The following is a 21,859-nucleotide window of genomic DNA, read 5'->3' on the forward strand; positions in this document are numbered from 1 at the left end:
AGCAGCAGCGCCAGAGAGCCGGCGGCCAGGGACCTGCGACAGGGGGCTCACTGTGGCTGCCACCTGGCCGGGACACGGCGACTGGGCGTTTATCCCCACGCCCTGTTGTAAACGGAAGCGGGGCCAAAGGGCAGAGCCAGACAAGGAGCCGGGAACCCGGATTCAGACGCCCAAGGACCGGGGTCTCGGTCGGCGGCCCTCACCCAGGGCAAAGCGGGCAGGAAAGCATCAGTTGTGGCCTCCGGCCCCATGGCTCAGGGGCGCTGCTCTTGCTCTTGGAGGTTTTCCCAGAAAGATCCCTGGAGGCTGGCACCAACCAGATGCGAGGGGCACGGCGTGGACTTGGGGGCCGGAAGAGAGGAGGCTATGCCCCCGCCGCCCAGCTGCTGCGGCTCTCAAGTGCATCCTCCCAGAGGGGCTGCGGGGTGGGGGGGCTAGGGGCAGCCCATGTTAGCTGACCTGAGAGCATGCAGACCCCCTGGGACAGAAGTGCTAGCGGCGAACGGAATCCTGCGGGCCCAGGGGGCGGGGGAGCGGGCCACCTGGCCTCTGCTCGGGTGGGTTTGTGTTGGGCCGGGCCCTGCTCCTCTGCCCCGGCCACGCTCGGGGCCTACGGCACGGGACCCCCCCACCCCAGCACACACGGGGCCCCAGGACAGAAAAGCCACGTAGGACCACAGAGGTTGGAATTGCTTTTATTGGGGTGAGCGCTGCAGGCCCACCCATGGTCGGGTTAGTGTTCATGGAGACTGCCGGAAGCCTGGCGCCTCCACCCGCCGCCTGCCTGGGTTAGTGGGACATGCAAAGCTCAGAGGGTGGAGGCAGGGGTGGAAGCCACCAAGGTGGAACGGGAGGGGTGGCCCTGGGCTGGGCTGCCTGTCCCGGCGCCAGACGAAGGGTAAGGCTCCCGCCAGAGACAGGCAGGAAGCACCCGGGGGCGCCGCAGGGGAGCAGAGCCCTGCAGAAGCCCCAGCCGTACCCAGCCCAACCCGGGGGCTGGCGTGCCCGGGAGCTGGGCCCGTGGCGAGTCTTTCACCAGGAGGGCCTCCCTCCCACCCCAGATCTGGGTCCTCGGGGCCTGGGGTGGGAGGGAGGACACTGAAGGCACTTACTAGGGGGCTGAGGCTGGAAGGCTGAAGCCAGAGGCCTGGGGTCTTGGGAGAGTGTCACGGGCTGGGGCGTGGGGCCAGGCAGGAGCCAGGCACAGGGGAGGCCCAGCAGGGCCAGCTGGTTCTGTAGACTGGACCCTCATCTTCCTGTGGGGCAGGGACTCCTCCGGGCAGGCCGGAAGAGATGCGGACCCAGCGCCCCCCCCCCAGCAGGTCCGCTGAGCGAGGAAGTCAGTCCTGGAAACGGGGAGGAAAGCTGGTCCTGAGGGCCCTGCTGGCCCCGGCGCCAAGCCCCATGTCCCCGGGCGGTTGGGACGGGCGGTTGGGCGTCCGTGAGCCCGGAGAGTAGGGCTGCGGGGACCCTGCCCGGACAAAACCCTCCCCGGAGAGACCGGCGGGCTGGGCTGGGGGCCTGGCTCAGGACCCTCCAAGGCACCTGGCTGTGGTGAGTGGCAGGTAGACAGGAGCAGGAAGGCCTGAGGGATGAATCCCCCGGGACACGGGCCGTCTGGACAGCAGCTTAATATTCATACATTAGTCTGGTTTTTTTTCTTTTTGGTTAAACTTTAGGCACCGCTTGGGAGGAAGACACCTTTAAACGTTAAAGACCCCAACGCCTGAGCGGGGAGCCGGGCCACATGCAGAGCGGGAGGGCGGGGTGCGGGCAGTGGGTCAGGCCGCCGCGGACTCGGGGCCCCCCAGGGAGGACACGGGCCCTGAGGCGTAGCGGCGGCCGTAGCCTGAGGAAGAGTAGGAGGACGAGGAGAAGGTCATGGAGAAACCGGAGCCGGTGGCGTCGAAGCTGCCCCGGCGGGAGCCAGCCCGGGAGCCCGTGCGCGAGCCGGAGCGCGAGCCGGCGGCCGAGCCGGAGCCGCTGACGCTGTAGGGGCTGTAGTAGCCCTTGCTGGACTGGGCGGCGGCCTCCAGCAGCCGCAGCCCCGTGCCCTCCTCCACCATGCTGCGGTCCAGCGCGTCCTTGTACGAGATCTTGAGCTTGGTCTTGGGGCAGGTGAGGTACTTGGAGTAGGCGCCGACGTCCCGCAGCTTCTGGGCTGTGCGGGCGTCCACCATGCCCCGCTGCAGGGCCTCGTCGAGGGGCACGCGGCCCGGCACGTCGGGCTCGATGAGGCCGCCCGTCAGGTACTGCGCCTCCAGGAAGCGCTGGCCCGCCTCATAGTACAGCCAGCCCTTCTTCAGGGCCTGTGCAGCCGACATCTTGGTCTTGGTGCGCGGGTCCTCGAAGCCGCAGAAGGCCTTCTGCGCCAGGTTGATGCGGTCCACCATGATCTTGTCCACCAAGCCCCGGCTGACGGCGTCCGTGACGGGGAAGCGTTCACCGCTGCTGGGGTCGATGATGCCGCCCGTGCAGGCCTGGGCCTCCAGCAGCCGCTGCCCGGTGATGTTGTCCACCAGGTTGCGGCGCATGGCCTCCGTGATGGACACCTTCTCCAGCGTTTCCGTGTCCAGGATGCCGGCCACGGGGCCCGTCTCCTCGGTGGGGTCTGACCAGGAGGCCGCCTGGGTCCTGGAGGTGGCGGGGCTGATGGGGTAGGAGGAGGAGGAGCCCACGGAAGAGGAACGGGAGCGGAAGCCGCCAGCGTTGCCTGACAGCATGTCCGCGAACTCCGTGATGGAGAGCGTGCCCGCGCGGTACTGGTCCAGTGCTGAGCGGTCGATGAGGTTCCTGGCGATGGCCTCGTCGATGTCGTACTGGCGGCCTGAGCGGCGGTCGATGATCATGGACTTGACCACGCCGTCCGAGGACGAGATGGTGATCTCTTCCCACTCGCACTCCTGCTCGGATAGCTCCAGGTACGTCTGGTGGTCGATGAGGCCCTTGCGGTACGCCTCGTACACGGACATCTCCTTGCCTGTCTCGGGATCCACGATCACCACGCGGCGCTTGCGCACCGATGACTTGGAGGACGTCTTCCGCTCCCGCTTCTTCTCCTTCAGGGGCAGCAGGCACAAGCCCGTCTGGGGGTCCGTGATGCAGCGCTCCATCAGCTGCAGGTACGTGAGGTTCTCCTCCGTGTTGGGGTCGAAGAAGCCCTTGGTGTCATCGCTCGGGTCAGTCAGGATCTCGTTCATCTCCTCATCAAAGAGGCCGCGCTTGTAGGCCACCTCCACAGGCAACCGGTGGCTCTCCTCGGGGTCGATGATGCCGCCCGTGGCAATCTGGGCCTCCAAGAGGCGGATGCCGTGGTCCTTCAGGATGAGGCCCTTCTTCATGGCCTGGAACAGGGAGATGAGCTTCCCAGAGTAGGGGTCCTTGTAGCCAATGACGGCGCGCTCGGCCGACAGCAGCTTGTCCTTGAACTCGGGACCCACGATGCCCATGCGCACGGCCTCCTCCACGGTCAGCTTCAGCCCCTTGATGGGGTCGATGACGTAGCCAGTGGCCGCCTGCGCCTCCAGGAGCTCGAAGGCCGTGCCAGGGCGGATGATGCCCTTCTTCATGGCCTGGTACACCGACAGCCGCTCCTTGGTGGCATCCACGAAGACGCCCGCAATGCAGCTCGTGCCCTCGAGGAACTTCTGCAGGTTCTTGGTGACCTCCTCCACCGACGTCAGGCCCTCCTGCAGCTGCAGCGCGGTGGCCTCGTCCAGGACCTGCGAACGCACCAGCTCCTCCACCGTGATCTGCTTGCGCAGCCCGCGGAAGGTCAGCTTGCGGGCGTCCGAGAGAGGCAGGAGCATCTGGCCGCTGGTCTCGTGGCGGCGGCACCGCCGGAGCAGCTGCGTGTAGCTGAGGCGCTCGTCCGTGGACGGATCCAGGTAGCTGCGCACCTCGCTGGGCTCTGAGAGCTGGTCGTGCGTGTCTTTGTTGAGGTAGCCACGCTGGTAGGCCACCTCCAAGGGGAGGTGGAAGCCCAGGTGCGGGTCCACGATGCCGCCCGTGGCCAGCTGGGCATCTAGCAGCCGCAGGGCCTCGTCGGTGGGGATCAGGTCCTTCTTCATGGCCTGGAAGAGGGAGATGGTCTGCTCGGTGTAGGGGTCGCGGTAGCCGGTCACGGCCCGCTCCGCTGAGAGCAGCCGGTCATGCAGCTCGGGGCCCACCAGGCCTTTGCGCACGGCCTCGTCCACAGTCAGCCGCTCGCCCTTCACGGGCTCCAGGAGGAAGCCCGTGGCCGCCTGCGCCTCCAGCAGGAAGCGGGCCACCTCGGCGTTCAGCAGCCCCTTCTTGAGGGCCTGGTAGATGGTGAGTGTCTGCCTGGAGCCCGGCAGGTAGACGCCGGCCACGCAGCCCGTGCCGTAGAGGTAGCGGGAGGCCTCTTCCTCCTCAAGCACCTGTCGGAGGCTCTTGGTCCCCTCCCGCAGGAGGCTGTAGGTCTCGCGGGAGATGATCCGGGCCTCGTACAGGTCCTCGGCAGTGAGACGGCGCCGGACGTAGTCATAGGAGGCCAGGTTCTGCTGGCGCACGATCTCGGTCTTCTCAATGATCTCGATGATGATGATGATCATGCGCTCCTTAGTCACGCGGCCAGCCTGGAAGTCCGCCATGAGCCGGGTCCGCTGCTCCTCCGGGATCAGGTCCGACTGCATCACCTCCCACAGGGACATAGTGGAGCCGCTGCGGCCGGCGCTGCCAGGGATGTCGATCTGCGTCTCCTCGAACGCCCTGCGGGTCTCCTCCTCCGTGTACACCTGCGTGGACTCCACCACCTCCGTCTTCTCGGCGCCTTTCAGGGGCAGGAGGCGAAGGCCCGTCTCGGGGTCCTCCACACAGCGCTCTAGCAGCTGCAGGTACGTGAGGTTCTCATGCGTGTTGGGGTCAAAGAAGCCCTTGGTGTCGTCGCTCGGGTCGGCCAGCACGCGGTTCATCTCCTCGTCGAAGTAGCCGCGCTGGTAGGCCACGTCCACGGGCAGCCGGTGGCTGTGTACCGGGTCGATGATGCCGCCCGTGGCGATCTGGGCCTCCAGCAGGCGGATGCCATGCTCCCGAAGGACCAGGCCCTTCTTCATGGCCTGGAAGAGCGAGATGGTGCTGCCCGAATACGGGTCCTTGTAGCCGGTCACGGCCTTCTCGGCCGACAGCAGCTTCTCGTGCAGCTCGGGCCCCACCACACCCGCCTTCACAGCCTCATGGACGTACAAGCGCTGGTTGCGCACGGGGTCGATGAGGAAGCCCGTGGCCGCCTGCGCCTCGAGCAGGAGAGTGGCCGTGCTGGGCCTGAGCAGGCCCCGCCGCATGGCCTCGTAGATGGTCACCTTCTCCTTGGATTCCTCCAGGTAGATGCCGGCCAGGCAGCCGCTGCCCTGGAGCAGCGTCCGCACGGAGCTCAGCTCTGATAGGTCTTTCACCGACGTCTTGCCATCCTTGAGCTGCTCGAATTGGGTCCTGCTGAGGACCCCAGAGGCCAGGAGCTCGCTGGCTGGCACCGGGGCACGGAGGCCACTGAACGACAGCCTCTCTTGCCGCACAGTCTCCACCTCCTCCACAATGGTGATGACGATCTTGATGATCTTCTCCACGGTGACGGTACCCGTGCGGAACTGCCGCAGCAGCTCCTGTCTCTGCTCAGTCGTGAAGTACTCGGAGCTCAGGAGCTCCCACACCGTCACCGTCCTGCCCTTGAAGCTGCCCACGGGGACCTCCACGGGGGTCTTCTGAAAGGTCTCACGGGCCTGCAGCTCGGAGTAGAGCCCCTCCCGCCGGGCCTGAGCGGCCTGTTCCGAGAGCGGCAGCAGGCTCAGCCCCGTCAGCGGGTCGGGCCGGCATTGCTGCTGGAGCTGGCCGTAGGTGACGGGCTCCTGCGTGCTGGGGTCGTGGTAGGTCTTGGCTTCGTCTTGGGGCGCCGACAGGGCTCGGCTGGTCTCCTGGTCCAGGTAGCCCCGGGCGTAGGCCACGTCCATGGGCACGCGGTGGCTCTTGCTTGGGTCAACGATGCCACCCGTGGACAACTGGGCATCAAGCAGACGCAGGCCCTGCTCCCTGGGGATGAGGCCCTTCTTCAGGGCCTGGAAGAGAGAAACACTCTGCCCCGAGTACGGGTCCTTGTAGCCCGTCACGGCCTTCTCGGCCGACAGCAGCTTCTCATGCAGCTCGGGCCCCACCAGGCCAGCACGCACTGCCTCGTCCACGGTGAGCCGGGCGCTCGTGGCGGGGTCAATGATGTGGCCAGTGCCGGCCTGGGCCTCCAGGAGAGCCACTGCTACCTCTGGAGGCAGGAGATCCTTCTTCAGGGCTTCGTAGATGCTCAGCCTCTGTCCTGTCTCCTCCAGCCACACCCCTGCAATGACGCTGGTGCCCCGCAGGGCCCGCCGCACGGCGTCCACCTCGGCCACCTCTCGCACAGAGCGCTCGCCCCGCTGCAGCTGGCGGTAGAGGTTGTGGTCTATGACCCCGCTCTCGAGCAGCTCGGCGGCGGGTACGAGGGCGCGCAGGCCCTCGAAGCAGAGCTGGCCTTTCTGCTCGTGTTCCTCCACCACCGTGATGACGATCTTGATGATCTTCTCCACGGTGACCTTGCCCATGCGGAACTGCCTCAGCAGATCCCGCCGCTGCTCCGTCGTGAAGTACTCGGAGTTGATGAGCTCCCAGATGGTCACCGTCCTGCCCTGGAACTTCCCGAACGGTGCAGACACAGTGGCTTTCTCGAACACATCCCGGGCCTCGGAGTCGGTGTAGACCAGCTCACCGCCCCTGGCGGCCTGGTCCGTGAGGGGCAGCAGGCGCAGGCCTGTCTCGGGGTCGAGCACGCAGCGCTCCAGCAGCTGCAGGTACGTGAGGTTCTCGTGCGTGTTGGGGTCGAAGAAGCCCTTGGTGTCGTCGCTCGGGTCGGCCAGCACGCGGTTCATCTCCTCGTCGAAGTAGCCGCGCTGGTAGGCCACGTCCACGGGCAGCCGGTGGCTGTGTACCGGGTCGATGATGCCGCCCGTGGCGATCTGGGCCTCCAGCAGGCGGATGCCGTGGTCGCGCACGATGAGCTCCTTCTGCATGGCCTGGAAGAGCGAGATCTGCTCACCAGTGTAGGGGTCCTTGTAGCCGGTGACGGCACGCTCGGCCGACAGCAGCTTGTGGTGCAGCTCGGGCCCCACCACGCCTTCCTTCACAGCCTCGTTGACAGTCAGCCGTCGGTTCTGCACGGGGTCCAGGAGGAAGCCAGTGGCCGCCTGTGCCTCCAGCAGGATGAGCGCCGTGCCTGGGCTCAGCAGCTGCCTCCGGAGGGCCGCGTAGATACTCAGCTTCTCGTTGGCCGGTTTGAGCAGCAGCCCAGCGATGCCACCGCGGCCCTGCAGGTACTGGCACACGTCCTCCCGCTGAGCAAGCTCGGCCACTGTCGTGCGGCCCTGGGCCAGCCGCTGCAGCTCCTCTGCGCTCAGGATGCCCACCTCCTGCAGCCGCTGGGCTGGCACCTTCCGCCGAAGGCCATCGAACACGTGCTCAGGCTCTGCCTCCACGGCTGGGCCGTCGGGCGCATCCCGGCCGTTGGGCAGGGCTTTGGCAGCCGCGGCCTGCGAGGCGGCGATCTCCTCCGAATGCGCCAAGGCGGCCCGGTGCTCCTCCTCCAGGCGCTGTAGCCGCTCGCGCAGCCGCTGGTTCTCCTCGGCCAGCAGTCGCTCCTGCTGCTGCCGCTGCTGCTCGAGAAGCTGCAGCTCCTCCTGCTTGCGGCGCACGCCCTCCTCGGCCTCGCGCTGGCACTGCCGGGCCTCCTCCATGCTGGCCACCAGCTGCTCCCGCTCCTGCTCCATCTGCTGCTGCTGCCGCTGCTGCTCCTCACGCAATTTCTGCGCCTTGGCCACCTCGTCCCGGAAGAGCTGCTCCAGCTTGGCCTTCTCCTGCTCGATGAAGCGCTCCCGCTGCAGCAGGCGGTCCTTCTCTGACAGGAAGCTCTCCTGCAGGGCCCGCGTCTCCTGCAGCAGCTGCTCCTGCTGCACCACCTGCATCTAGAAAGAGGGGAGGGGACAGTCAGGGACATCAGGGGACCCTCGAGAGCGGGCCTCCACCCAGGGCCCACCCACGTGCATGTGGAGGGATGGCCGGTACCTCCTCAGACTTCTGCTGCAGCAACGTGGCCTCCTCCTGGAGCTTCTCCTTCTCACGCTCCAGCTCGGTGATAGCCGCCCGTAGGCGCTCGGCGTCATGGTCACTCTGCTGCCGCTGAATCTCGAGCGTGTGTACCAGTGTCACCTTCTCCTGCGTGGCGAGCTCTGTGCGGTGCAGCTTCTCACCGATCTCCTCGGCCTGTTTGCGGAAGCGCTGGGCGTCCTCCTCGGCGCGGGCCTGGGCCCGGCTCATCTCGGCCACACGAAGCTTGAGGCGCTCAGCCTCGGCGCTCATCTCCAGCTGTCGCTGCCGCTCCGCCTCCAGCGTCCGCTGGAAACCCTGCGTCTCCTGAGCCAGCTGCTGGGCCATCTGCTCCTTATCCTCCTGCAGCTGTCGGGCCTGCTCCTGCGCCAGCTCTTTCTGCTGCTGCAGCAGCTCCGCCTCGGCCTTGAGGCGAGTGGCCTCCTGCACCGCCTGCATCTTTTCTTTGAGCATCTTCTCCGCCAGGGCCCGCTGCTGTGCCAGGTCCTCCTCGGCCAGCTGCCGCAGCCGGGCTGCCTCCTGGGCGGCCACGCTCAGCCGGGCGGCCTCCTCTGCCACCTGCTTCATCTTCTCGGCCTCCTCCTGCAGGAAGCGCTGAGTGTTGTCCTTGTCGCGGAGGATGAGCGCACGGTTCTCCGCCTCGATGCGTGCCTTGAGCTTGCTCAGCTCCTCCATCTGCACGCGCACAGAGAAGAGCTCCTCCTCCACCTGGTTGCGCTGGCGGGCTGCCTCAGTCACCTCGGCCTTCAGCCGCTGCAGCTCCTCGTCCAGGATGCTCTTCTGGTGGTCGGTCTCCTCCAGCTGCAGCCTCAGCGTGGTCAGCTCCTGCTCCACCTGCGCCTTCTGCCGCAAAGTCTGCTCAGCAAACTTCTTGTGCTTCTCCATCTCGGCGTCGGCCACCTGCTTCTGCTTCAGGGCGGCCTGCTCTGCCTGCGCCCGCCGCACCGCCTCCTGCTCCGCTTCCTTGCGAAGCTTCTCCGCGGCGGCCTGCGCCTGCGCCTGGGCCTGCGCCTGCTCCTCGGCCAGCTGCTTCAGCCTCTCGGCCTCCTCCACCTGCCGCCGGGACTGTGCTGCCTCCCTCTCGGCCCGCTCCCGCGCCTCCTCCGCCTCCTCGGCCGCCCGCCGCGCCGCCTCCGCCTCGGCCCGCAGCCGCTCCAGCATGCTCTGCTCCTGCTGGAGTGTCTGCTGCAGCTCCTGTTCCTTCTGCTGCACGGCGAAGGCGTGCGCCTTCTCCTCGGCCTGCAGCCGCTTCTGGGCGGCCTCCTGGGCCAGTTGTAGCTGCCGAGCCGACTCCTGCTCCGCTCGCTCACGCAGGCGCCGGGCCTCCTCCACCTTGGCCTTGAGCCGCTCCACCTCCTCCAGGGCAGACTTGCGCTGCCGCGCGGCCTCCTCCTCAGCAGCCAGGCTCTTTTGCACGCGCTCCTCGGCCTCGCGGCGCCGCTGCTCCTCCTCAGCCGCCAGCTGCCGCTGCCGCGTGGCCTCCAGCTCAGCCTGCTCCTTGCTGCGCAGTGTGTCCTCGGCGTTACTGCGGATGCGCCCGAGCTCCAGCTCCAGCTCCGCCTTGCCGGCAGCTGCCTTCTCGAAGCTCGCCTTCAGGGCCAGGATCTCCTCCTCCACCTGCCGCCGCTGCCGCAGCGTGTCCTCCACCAGCCCCTTCTGCCGCTCCAGCTCGTTCTCTGACGCCTTGCGCAGCTGCGCCAGCCGCTCCTCGATGTCCGCCTTGTGCTGGGCGGCCTGCTCCTCCAGCCGCCGCCGCTGGAAGGCTTCGTCTTCCGCCAGCCGCCGCAGACGCTCATTCTCCGCCTCCTTCTCCTTGAGGGCGATCTCGGCCTCGGTCTTGAGCCGCGTGGCCTCGCTGATGGCGGCCAGCTTCTCGGCCAGTACCCTCTCCGCCTCCGCCCGCTGCCGGGCCGCATCCTCCTCGGCCAGCTGCCGCTGCCGCTTGGTCTCCTCAGCCAAGGCACGCAGGCGGGCGGCCTCCTCGGCCAGCTCGCGGAACCGGCTGGCCTCGGCCTCCAGCCTCTGCTTGGACTTCTCGCTGGTGGAGCGGGACTCCTCCTCTGCGCGCGCCTTGCTGGCCAGCAGCACCTCCATCTCAGCCCGCACCTTGGCCAGCTCGGCTTCCAGCTCCTGGCGCTTGTGCGTGGCTGCGGCCGCCTCCCGCTGCAGGCGCGCCAGCTCCTCCTCCAACAGCTGCCGCTGCTGCTCTCCCTGCTCCGTCTCGGCCCGCAGCCGGATCAGCTCCTGCTCCGCCACCAGGCGCTGCTGCGCGGTGCCCTCTGCCAGCTGCCGCTGCTTCTCCAGCTCCTGCTCGGCCAGCTCCCGCTGCCGCACGGCCTGCTCCTCCGCCTTGCCCCGGCGCCGCGCCTCCCGCTCCGCCTCCTCCTTCTGCTTCTCGGCCTCAGCCTGCGCCAGGCTCTTCTGCTGGGCCACCTCTTCCGCCTGCAGCCGCAGGCGCAGTGCCTCGTTGGCCTTCAGCCGCCAGCGCTCCAGCTCCTGCTCCGCCTCCTCCCGGGCGCGCTCGGCCTCCGCCTGCTGCTGAGCCCGCCGCTCCGCCTCCTCGCGCAGCTGTGCCACGGCCACGTGCTCTTCCTGCAGCGTGCGCTCCAGCTGCGCAGTCTTCTCGGCGAAGGAGGCGCGCTTGCTCTGCAGCTCCACCTCTGCGCTGCGCTGCGCCGTCTCCAGGGCCACCTGCACCTGGCGGGCCCGGTCGGCCTCCGCCTGCCGCAGGCGCCGCTCCGCCTCCTCGGCCTGGAGCCGCACGTCCTCGAGCGCCTGCAGGGCCCGCTGCTTTTCTCGGGCCGCCTCGGCCTCGGCCTTCACGCGCAGGGCCAGCTCCGCCTCTGCCTGCCGCTTGCGCTGGCTCTCGTCCTGCACCTGCCGCCGCAAGCGCTCCGCCTCCTCCTGTGCTTGCCGCTTCTGCGCCTCGGCCTCTTCCGCCCGCGCACGTAGGGCCTGCAGCTCGCCCTCGGCCCCGCCCCGCTGGCGCTCAGTGGCCTCCAGCTGCAGGCGGACCACGCGGATCTCCTCCTCGATGCGCACCCGGCTGCGTTCTGCGGCCTCCACCTGCCGGGCCTTGGCCTGGATCTCGGCCTCCGAGCTCTGCCGCAAGTGCTGCAGCTCCTCCTGAATGCTCCGCTTCTGCTGCTGTGCGTCCACCGCGGCCTCCTCCCGCCGTGCCACCTCCTCCTGCATGCGCCGCTGCAGCTCCTCCGCCTCCCGCTCGGCCTGCGCCTTCGCCTGCGCGTGGGCCTCGGCCAACTGCCGCTGCTTCTCCAGCGCGGCCTCCACCTCGGCCAGCCGTTCCCGCTCCTCTGCCCGCTGCTGCTCAGCCAGCCTCTGCGGCGGCGGCAGAGAGAGGGAGAGAACCAGAGAGAGCCGTGAGCACAGGGCGGGCCGCCGGGCACTCACAGGACATGGCACCACCACCACAGTTCACTCCGACAGCGCGGTGCGGGGGTGGGGGTGGGAGGGTCAAGGGAGGACAGAGGTCACAGCGCGGCCGAGGGAGACAGCGTGCACCCGCCCAGGGCACTCGGCAGCGAGCGCAGCCTGGCCCCACCGTGCTCACCAGCCTGGGGAAGGAGGCCCAGGCATCCTCCCCTCTTCCCGCAGACAGGCCATGGAGACAGATGGACAGGGAGAGAGAGAGAGAGCAAAGCAGGAAGTTCGCAGGGCGTGCGAGCCGCGCCCACCACACCGCCCTGCCAGAGTGCTGCTGAACACCTGCTGGCTGGGCTCTGCCCACAGGGCCCCTCTCCCTGAGCTGAGCCGGGGCAGCCAGTGTGAGACAGCAGCGCAGCCCCCAGGGCTTGCAAGCCTGCAGAGAGGAGACCGCACGTAGGCCAGACGGCGAATCCACCCAGGAAGCAGAAGGAACGGACAGGGAGCCACCTGCCCTGCCGAGACACTCCGGGACCCTCTGTCCCCAGCCCTTCCATGGCAAGTGGCCAAGCGGAGAGACCACGTGGACCCCCATGAGGAACAGACACAAGAGAGCCAGGAGGACGCCTGGTAGGGGGCACGTGCCAACAGAGGAGAGGAGGTGCCAGCCACCACGGGGACAGCAGTGCAGCGCCATGGCAAGGGGGGGCGGGCCGTGCTGCAGGGGAGGGTGCTGACAGCACCAGGCAGGAGAGGAGGGGCGAGTCGTCCTGAGTGGTCTCAGGTTCCCAGGGCAGCACCGGGGCGGGGCGGGCAGGAAGATGGCACTCCCACCCCAACAGAACATACCTCCTCCTCCTCCATGCGCCGCAGGGTCTCGCGGATGAACTTGATGTACTGACTTGTAAGCGTGGTGAGCTCGCTGTACCTCGTGCGCAGGTCCACGTACTGGGGGCCACGGGGAAGGAGGCATCCGGGGTCAGGCCTGCCTTGAGCCACAGGGCCCGTGCACCCCGCCCAGCCCCAGCAGCAGCACCCCCGGCCCTACCTCCTGGATGACGCTCTCAGACCCGGACTGGACCTTGGGCTTCTTGGCTGGGGAGGCCACTGGCTCCAGCTGCGCCTTATACGTGACCAGTTGAAGCTCGTAGTCCTGCGAAGACAACAACAGCCGCCAGCTTCACATTCCCCTCGCTGTACCCTGGAACCTGCTCCAGGCTCTTGCGGGTGTGGCCTGGGCTAGGGGGCACCGCGGAGGGCCCAGCAAGACCTCCTCGGGCGGCCAAGCCTCCGTGCAGGTAGCAGGAAGCCAGGAAGCCTCACCTTGATGGCATTAATGTACTGCTTGGCCAGCTGCTGGCACTCATCCACCTTCTCGCCATACCGCTCGATCTCCTCCAGCAGCTCCTGGGAGGGGAGGGTGGTCAGCGGCCACAAGGCGCGCCCCCTCCGGACCCACTCCCACCGGGGCCTGGGCCGCACCCACCTTCTCCTGCTGCAGCTGCTCCCGCACGGCCTGGCTGTTGGCTAGCGGCACGGCCTGGATCCGCTCCTGCCGCTGCTTGGCGTCCTGCAGCCAGGCGCCCAGCGGGTCTGCGCTCTCGCGGTAGTAGCGGAGCTGGCGGCCCAGCTGCTCGAGCTCGCGCTGCCTCACGTCGGTCTGGGCCAGTGCAGCCTGCCAGCGCTCCAGCAGGGGTGCGACCCGCTCTCGCCAGCGCTCCACCTCCACGTCCCGCTCGCCGTGCTGCCGCTGCAGCCGCTCCCCCACCTCCTGAGCCCCCCGCAGCTCGTCCCGCAGGGCATCAAACACGGGCTGCTGTGCTTCCGCCTGGACCCGCAGCTTCTGCAGGGGGGCGGGGTGGGGAACAGGGAGGCAGGTGTGGTTTCAGTTCCAAGGCCCTGCCTCTGGCCGCCATGCCGCCCATGCTGCCCTGTGCCCCTGGCCCTCACGGTGAGGCCCAGGCCCAGCAGCAGTACCTTCAGCGCAGCCTTGGTGGCCTCAAGATCCGGAAGGGTGGCAGGCACAGCCTGGGCCTCCTTGAGCTGCTCCTCGTGGGCCCTGAGCACCTCCTCAGCCCCCTGCGTGCTGCGGATCACCAGACTGATGGTCTTGAGCCTGCGGGAAGAATGGGGCTCAGCACAGGGTGGGCTGGGGGGAGCGGGGACCGAGTGCCATGCAGTGGAAGCACAGTCCTGGTGGTCAGTTGAGCTGCACCCACTGGCTTCAGAGGCCTCGGGGAGAGGGTGGCTGGGGAGCTCGGGGACACATGGACACTTTAGCTCTGGACTGAGTCCTGGAGGCAGCTGTGCTGTCCAGGGAGATAGCGAGCTCCAAGACCTGGAGGCAGAAGAGACCTCCAGGCTGCTGCCCCTAGAGCCCGGTGGGGAGCGCTCGGCCTTCCAGACCTGAGACCGCATAAGCGGCAACACCTTGTATCAGATGTGTGCTTGACGACACGTCTCCTGACACGACACGTCTGCTTTTGTGGAGAAAGAACGGCTAACAGTCGGGCATGTCGATGACGTTACAGAACAACAACTGGCCCTGAAGCCCAGTCAGTGCTGAGACAGAGGGAAGGGGGCAGAAACTCGCCCACCGTCCTTCCAAGAGTCTGAGCCCGTGCACATCTGTGCTGGGATCAGCAGCAAAGGAGAGAAGGGGTGCCTGTGGGTGGGTGGCAGGGGGCCTGAGGGGATGGAGCCTGGGTAGGCTGCATCTCCCAGGGGCACAGGAGCAAGCACGCCCGAGGGATGGGGGCAGGCCCCGGAGAAGACCTCAGCCGCTAGGCCTCTGCAGTTCCTCATCCCCACCCTCCACCAAGAAGTGCCCCAACCCCGGCCCAGCCCCTCGTCTGAACCTACAGGCCAAGGCCACCTCCACCCTGGGGTTCCTCAGCCTGCCCTCCTCACTCTCCTGCCCCCGGCCCCGACGTCCCACCGAGCTGCGCCTCCCTCCTCCCCCCACGGCTGGTCACCAAGAAGTGCCACCTTCAGAGCACAGCAGGGCCGACCCCTCTGGTCACACCCACGTCTTGGCCGTCTTGGCCGGATCCCTCAGCAGACCCTGCTGTCCCAGCCAGCACTGGGCGGTCAAGCCCCGTCTGCTCAGAACCGTCCCAGGCCCCCGCAGGCGCACTCACTTCTCCAGGTAAATGGCAGACAGGCTGCGGACCTGCTCCAGCTTGCCCAGGGTCAGCTCCAGCTCTGAGCGCAGGGTGGGGGCGGCAGGTGACGGCTCGGGCAGGGCCAGGACCTTCTCGGCCTCCGCAGAGAGCCGGGCGACACCCTTGCCTAGTCCTTCCACCTCAGCTTGTGCTTTCTGAGGAGAAAGCATGTAGGGGACAAGCTGGCTTGGGGAGCGACACCAGGCCCCCGGTGAAGGCTGCGGAGGGCAGGGAGTGGGGCAGGGAGCGGGGCGGGGCGGGTGCATGCCTGCTGCTCGGCGATGCGCTGCGCACACTCTCGCGCGGGCTCCTTGTCCAGCGGCAGCCGCAGGCGGTGCACGGTGCGGGTCTCGCAGGCCTCCAGCTGCAGCCGGATGTCCTTGAGCTCAGAGATGCAGCGCTGGCAGCGGGACTCCTCCTGTGCACCTGGGGACATGTCTGCTCACAGGGCCGCCCCCCAGCCCCCCGCCAGGCCCCCCGCCCACCGTGCCCGCCCTCCGCCTACCCTGCTCCGCGCTCTGCAGCAGCTGCTGGTAGTGCCGGCTGCAGGAGCCGTACTCGCGCTCGGCCTGCAGCCGGTCCTCAGGCCCAAAGCCCCCAGCGTCCTGGCTGTCCCGCAGGAAGGCCTGGTAGTGAAGCTCCAGGCTGCGCAGGGCTTGGCGTTGCTCCTCGGGCTTCAGCGTCCGGAACTGTGGGCGGCACTCGGGGCTGAGCGAGGGCAAGGGAGGGCCCGGCCCGCAGGAAGGCACCCCAACCCCACCCCGAGCGTGGCCCGGTGGGTAAGTCGTACCGTGACCAAGGACCAGGAGCGGATGAGCTGCACGTCCCTGCTGAGGCACTGCCATGCCAGGAGACTCTTCATGTCCACGTGCAGCTGGTGCCACAGCGCGACCAGGGCCTGGTGCTGGGCCTCCAGCCTGGCAGGGCAGCGGCATGGTCAGTGCTGCGGGGGGCCCGGCCCACTGCCACCCACTCCAGCTGCCGTGTCCCAGACCACCCACCTGCTGACGGCCTCCTGGGCCTCCTGGTTGGGCGGAGGCACGAGGAAACACACAGAGGGCACGGCGGCCTCACTGCCAGAGCTGCTGAGCACCTTCCAGTGCGCGGGCTGTGCGGGGCCCAGCAGCTGGTACTGGTCACCCTTGTGCACAGTCACCTAGAGCACAGAGTCATCACAGGGTGGCCACGCCTACGCCCCACCCAGCCAGATCCCTCCCCACCCATAGGCCCGCTGGGCCGGGCCTCACCTCCACCTGCTTGTAGTCACACACAGCCTGCAGCGGCACGAGACCCCGCACAGGCTGGGCCTGGTCTCGGGGCTTCAGCTGCACGACAGCCTTGGCCCGCTTGGCCAGCCCTGACAGGTGTGCCCTGTACTCGTTCAGCTGCTCCTTCTCATCCTGCCAGGGAGAGGAGGCCCTGTGAAGACCCATGCTCCTGCCCCAGCAATGAGCAAGGCACCCCGGCCTCTGCCCCAAGACTGAGGCGACCCCCCCCCTGCAGCCCCTGGGGTGCCGGGAAGCAAGAGGTGTGGCTGAGGCAGCAACCCGGGGCTTGGCCCGACAGACCTCACGGAGCCTCCTTTCTCCCTGGGCAGGACTAAGGGCTCCCCGTCCTGGGGCCCCACACCTTGCCGTCCAGGAGAGCAGCCCCAGCCGCACTCAGGTCCTGCAATGTCCTCTCCCCTCCACCCCCCCTCCTGCTGAGGACACCAACCTCCTCCCGTCCAGCCCCAACCAAGGGGCCAAACCCCATCAGGAACTGTTGGAAGCTGAGGTCAGAGTCCACCCTGAAACCGCCTGGATCTCCCGTGCCTCCCCAACAATGGCTCTCAGGCCTCCACTGACCCCAGCTACAGCCCACAGGGGCCCCCCACCAGCACGCCCAGGAGACCCCAGCACTCCTCTCTGCCCCACGCAGCCCTTTGGACCCTGCCTGCCCTGACACCAGGCTCAAAATGTGACTGGGCTGTCCACAGTGCCAGCGACGGGGAGGCTGACCCTGGCCTCTGCTTGCCCTGAGCGGATCCAGTGGATCAAGCGATGGAGGAGCTCACGGCAGCCACCTGCCTCTACTGCAGGACCCCCACACCCCTACCCACGGCGCTGGCCGACCCTTGTCGTTTTCCCCCAGCACCCCCGGCCCCTCTTGTCACCAGAGTGACGCTCTGGTGAGCGTCCACGTGGCCCGGATGCTGAGACAGCCTCTCCCAGCTTCCCGCTTGCCCTGTGCCCTGCCACCTCCACACCTCTGCCATCCAGTCTCGGACTCTGACGACCACCTGCCTTCATCCCTCCAGGCCTCACTGCCCACCTCTCGTTAGCTGCAGAGCCCTGGGCCGGCTGAGGCCTAGACGGTCCACTCACCTGGGCATCCTGTAGCAGGTCCTCCAGGCGCGTGACGGTGATGGAGCGGTCACAGATATACTTCCTGCGCAGCATCTCCTGCAGCTTCCGGAGCTGTTCCTCAGTCTCCCGCACGTCCGAGAAGAACTAGGAGGTAAGGAGCGGTCATGCTGGGCCTCCAGGGCCACATGCTGCAGACACTATGACCCGAGCTCCACGGGATGCACAGAAATCGCTTAGTCGTGTGCAGATGGACACAGGGAGGGGGCCCTGCCTCCCCAGGAGTGGTCCGGGGCCCCCGGGATGCTGCGGCTGGGCCTGTGGAGAGGGAGGGGCCCCCTTCTCACCTGGAAGTAGGCGGTGTTCTCTTTCAGGTGCGCCTCGATGCAGCAGCACAGCTGAAGCATCCAGCTCCACTGGGTCTGCAGGGCGGCCTGGAAGGACTGGGGGCCCACAGTTGCCTTCTCAGGCTCCCGTCCAGCCACTAGGATCCCCAGGGAGGTCCCACACAGCCCACCCACCTCCCAGCCACGAGGACCCAGGCCCCCCACCTCCACTGTAGGCCGGGCAGGGTGCCCCTCCCGCAGCAGCCGGTCCCCGGTGCTCTGAATCTCCTTGATCTTCTTTTCCTTCACCTCCAGCTCGCGCATCAGAGCCTGACACAGAGGCAGTGGGTCTCAGGGATGGCGTCAGGGCCACGCCAGGCCCACCAGCCTCCCATATGCACCCCCAAGGCTCCTGCTGGGGGACCAGCCAGCGCCCAGGGCCCAACGGGGCAGGGTAGCCTCACCGAGTAGCTCTCCTTCTTGGCGGCCATGTTAGAGTTGTGCTCCCCCCAGTCGAAGCCCACCTCCTCCTCCTCCTTCTCACTGAGCCACATCAGCTCCTTGGTGGCAGCCGCCACAAAGCCGTGCAGGCTCTCCAGGGACCGCAGACGGGCCTTAGAGGAGTTCTGCAGGCAGGCAGGAGCTCTGTCAGCAGGCCACAGCCCCGAGCCCAGCCCCCCACCCCCTGCCTGCCCACCCCCCCATGCCTCCTGCCCCCCACTCACCAGCAGCTTGGCGTACTGCAGGTCAAGCCGGCCCAGGCAGTCCCTGTAGGTGCCCCGGGGGGCAGGGGAGAGCTGGCCCTGCAGGAGACGGAAAGTATGTAACTCACAGTGGCCGGGGTCAGGTCCCCCCCCGCCACTGCCCACCCCGGGGTGCACACACACCTCATCAGCCCGCGCCCGCTCAATCTTGGCCCGGAACTCGTCAATGGACTGGTGCAGGCCACGGTGGCTGCCCAGCTGCGCTTCCACACTGGGCAGGTCCCCGCCCCACTCGGCACTGTCCACCCGGCGCTGGTTCTCCTCCACCCAGGCCAGCAGGTCCTGCAGGTAGCGCAGCGTGGCATCCTCGAGCTCAGGGCGCCTCTGCGTGGTCTGCATAGTCACCTGGGTCACGGGGGCAGCTACGCCGGACTTTAGCCGGAGGTTGTACTCGGTTCGGATGGCCACCAAGCGCTCGTGCAGGCGGTACACTCTGGGGGCGGTTGGGGGGGGCAGTTGGCGGCATGAGCTGAGACCAGGCTGTGTGAAGACCCCGCCCCCAGCAAGGGCCCCGGCCCACCTGCGGTACATCTGCTCTCCCTGCGGGTGCCGCCCATCCTTGAGGGTCTGCACATCGTTGAACAGCAGCCGGATCATGCCATCTGCCTTGTCAAGGTCCCGCTCCACCTCGGCCGCCCGCTGTGGAGCCTTGCTCGCAGCCAGCAGCCGCACGTCCTGCAGGGTGGCGCCCACAACTTCGGGCCTGCTGGCAGGCTGCCGCAGTCCTGACACATCCCCCCGCCCCCACCTGCCACCCACCGCCCTGCACGTGCTCCCGATGTGCACTTCTGGCCAGCCCGCCAGCCCCTGGCTCTCCAGAGGAACCCCTGGCTCTGCTAGGTCCAAGGGGCCAGACCCCCCAGGCCGTCCTGTGCCCGTTCCCAGGCCCCACCCTTCACCAAGCTGGTCCTTCCACAAGCTCCTGCTGGGCGCCGTGGACCTGGGGCCTCCCCACCACCTCCCCTGGCCACGAGCCTCTCCGGCAGGCCTGGACCTGGCTACGCCGCTGTCCTGCCTGGTGCCCAGACACCAGCTCCGCCCAAAGGGAGCAATCAGAGTTGGCAGCACACCAGGAGTGGAGCTAGGTCCGCTCTCCACCCACTGGCCACAGGGCGTGGCAGGCTCCGGCTTTCCCGCCTCCTCCCCACCCCCTTCCCCCCTTCCCCCTTCCCGCCTCCCAGAGCCCTGCACGCCCCTCCCCTCACCGACTGAAGCAGGGCGTCGGCGTGGTTCAGCTGCTCCTCACACAGCCCAGCCTCCATCTGCAGTTTGCTCACGATGCGCTGAAGACACTCCAGCCTGCAGCTCACAGGGCCCCCGGGAGCCGCCGTGAGTGGGGTCTGCCCGCCAGGCTTGTGGCTCCAGAATACGGGCCTCGCCGCCTGCCCGGGCCTCCCTGCCGGCCTGCGGCCCGCAGTCGAGCCGGCCCCTCTGTGGGATTCCCAGCCCGGGGGGTGGTTTCCTCCTCTAGCAGTGACTCACCCCCCGGTGGCTTCCCGCTGCCCTGGGGCCCCACCCACAGCTGCCTCCCCCACCCTCACACCCGCCCACCTCTCAAATTCGCTCCGGAGCTGCTTCTCCCGATCTAGGATGGCCACATGCAGCTTGCCCCACTCCTTCTCCACATCCAGGGGGTGGTAGCCGGGGGGCACCTTGAGCTGGCCTGCTTGCACCGCACCCTGTGGGCAGGCGCCAAGTCGGGGGGTGCCCAGCCACCCAGCCACCACCACCCCAGCCCTGGTCCCAGAACCTCAGCAAGGAGGCCATGCCGGCCTTCAGGTCCCTGGGCCCAGCCCCTTGGACGGCCTCACTCAGCCCCGGGTGCTCCCGCTGCCCTCACCTCTGGGTCACCCACTCACCTCCAGGGACTGGTAGATGCCCTTGGACCGGTTCTTGTCTGCCTCCTTGGCCGGAAGCTCCGTCTCCTTAAATTTCAAGAACTGGCACCACAAAATCTGTGTAGGAAACAGTGTCAGCAGCCCTCCTGGGCCCTGCGGGGGGCAGGGGACCCGGGCGAGGGACCAGGCCTACCTCGATCTCTTCAAAGCTGGACGGGAACCTGTGCTCCTCGAAGGCGGCAGTGTGGTGCCGCATCCACTGCAGCAGCAGCACCACCAGCTCCCGGTACTCCTGCCAGCGCAGCTGCAGCTCCTGGGGGCGAGCGAGAGGCCGTGAGGGACCGTGGGCCGCCCAGCCCACCCCCACCAGCCCACCCGGCCGGCACGCACGTTGGCCTTCACCCCATCCTGCACGTCAGGTACTCGGGGCATCGCGTCGTACAAGGAGGAGACGTAGGTGATGATGGACTTCTCGTCAGGCTGAGGGACATCCACATCTGTGTGGGAGGGGCGGGTGTCAGCAGGGGGTGGAGGCTGCACGGGGGTGACAGGGGGCAGGGGGAGGGGCACGCACCCTCAGGGTCCAGGAGCCGGGTCACGCCCAGGTCCCGCTCTGCCACGGAGAAGGCCTGGTCTAGGTTCTCCAGGTTGGTCTGACGATACACCTTGCTCATGTCGATGAGCATGGGCCTGTGGGCAAAGGGGCGGGTGGGACACTGAGGCGCCCACGGTAGGTCAGCACAGATGGGCACAGAGGGACAGAGTCCTCCACCTGCAAACAGGGAACCCCGACCCCACGCTCACCCTGAAAACTACAGCACCCGCCCACTAGTGCCCAGTACTGCCCACCTATGTGGCCCCGTGTAGGACGCTGTGAACTTTGGGCCTCGCCCCCGGGGGCTCAAGGGGCCTACAGTGGGCAGAGACACGGGGGGACACACCATGCAGAGGGTACCAGTCGGCCCAGGGGTCCTGTGGCTGCCCTGTCCACCAGGCCCCAGGCCCTGGGTGGGAGCAGAGGTCCACTGAGGGCCATTCCCCCCGTGGTCTGGGCTCCCTGGCCCCTTCTGGGGCGGCCACGTGGAGCCTGAGACTCCCGGCTCTGAGAACCACTCGCCCACGGGCCATCCTGCTTCAAAGAAGCCACCGAAACTTCTGGAAAGGCCCCGGGCCGAGGAGGGAGGGACGTGGGTGGGGCTAGGCCTGCCAGCACCCTACCTGCGGGGTGGGCTGGGGCTGGCACCCATCCCCTGGGCAGCGGGTTCCAGTCTGTGGCAGATGCACCTCCTGCCACCGGCCCGGCCCTGACCTGTTTGGATTGCCCCAAGCCCCGGGGGGGCGGGGAGAGGACAGCTCATGTACCTGTGCCGGTGAATGATGGCGTTGAAGAGGCGACCGTCACGCCAGCTGGAAGTGAAGTTGTCACAGCGCAGGCCCTGGTAGCCCTCCACCATGCGCTGTGACCACAGCAGGAGCTTCTCCTTGGCCGTCATGTCCTCTGACTGCCCGCTCACCTGGATGTCCGAGATCTGCCCCGCGCAGTGGGCACGTGCTCAGCTGCGGCCGCGGGCCCTGCCGCCACCCATGGCCTCCCGTTGAAGTACACGGGAGCTGCCAGGCAGCCGAGGCACAGTGAGGCCTCCCGGGGTCCCTCCCACGTCAGGGGTGTCACGGGGACCCACGTCTCGGCGCTGCGGTGCAGGTCAGGGCCCCCTGTCCATGCTACCCTCACGTGGTGGGTACCCGGACGCCTCCCTGAGTCGAGGGGGGCTGGGCCACGGGGAGCAGCTGAGGGCCCCCGAGCTGGCCCAGCAGCCCCAGGCCTCGGAAAGGCCACCATGGTGGGGGGGTACACCAGCCCCTCTCTAGCTGCAGGAGGGGCCCGGGATGGCTGGC

The 21,859-nt window shown here is 68.0% G+C and overlaps 1 protein-coding gene across 34 annotated transcripts in view; it reads right to left on the reverse strand.

The window, feature by feature from the left end:
• Positions 1-679: 679 nt before the first annotated feature.
• PLEC (plectin) overlaps positions 680-21,859 on the reverse strand; it is a 54,874-nt gene continuing 33,694 nt past the window's right edge. For 33 of the 34 annotated variants that reach the window (XM_077847603.1, XM_077847600.1, XM_077847602.1 and 30 more), the window contains 27 exons: positions 21,326-21,492; positions 20,538-20,653; positions 20,354-20,460; positions 20,157-20,276; positions 19,985-20,080; positions 19,677-19,804; positions 19,331-19,424; positions 18,646-18,800; positions 18,249-18,558; positions 18,087-18,164; positions 17,826-17,987; positions 17,587-17,691; positions 17,383-17,478; positions 17,057-17,182; positions 15,938-16,090; positions 15,692-15,846; positions 15,481-15,607; positions 15,196-15,379; positions 14,959-15,116; positions 14,667-14,845; positions 13,504-13,642; positions 13,013-13,369; positions 12,850-12,933; positions 12,575-12,679; positions 12,376-12,474; positions 8,101-11,481; positions 680-8,000 (listed from right to left, as the gene is read on the reverse strand). In XM_077847603.1, coding sequence (XP_077703729.1) covers positions 1,782-8,000; positions 8,101-11,481; positions 12,376-12,474; positions 12,575-12,679; positions 12,850-12,933; positions 13,013-13,369; positions 13,504-13,642; positions 14,667-14,845; positions 14,959-15,116; positions 15,196-15,379; positions 15,481-15,607; positions 15,692-15,846; positions 15,938-16,090; positions 17,057-17,182; positions 17,383-17,478; positions 17,587-17,691; positions 17,826-17,987; positions 18,087-18,164; positions 18,249-18,558; positions 18,646-18,800; positions 19,331-19,424; positions 19,677-19,804; positions 19,985-20,080; positions 20,157-20,276; positions 20,354-20,460; positions 20,538-20,653; positions 21,326-21,492 — 13,200 coding nt within the window. In that variant the 3' untranslated portion in view covers positions 680-1,781. The remainder of the gene's footprint in view (positions 8,001-8,100; positions 11,482-12,375; positions 12,475-12,574; positions 12,680-12,849; positions 12,934-13,012; positions 13,370-13,503; positions 13,643-14,666; positions 14,846-14,958; positions 15,117-15,195; positions 15,380-15,480; positions 15,608-15,691; positions 15,847-15,937; positions 16,091-17,056; positions 17,183-17,382; positions 17,479-17,586; positions 17,692-17,825; positions 17,988-18,086; positions 18,165-18,248; positions 18,559-18,645; positions 18,801-19,330; positions 19,425-19,676; positions 19,805-19,984; positions 20,081-20,156; positions 20,277-20,353; positions 20,461-20,537; positions 20,654-21,325; positions 21,493-21,859) is intronic. The other variant, XM_077847629.1, reaches the window with a different exon arrangement.

The sequence above is a fragment of the Canis aureus genome, chromosome 14, assembly GCF_053574225.1.
Source record: "Canis aureus isolate CA01 chromosome 14, VMU_Caureus_v.1.0, whole genome shotgun sequence".
NCBI lineage: Eukaryota > Metazoa > Chordata > Mammalia > Carnivora > Canidae > Canis > Canis aureus.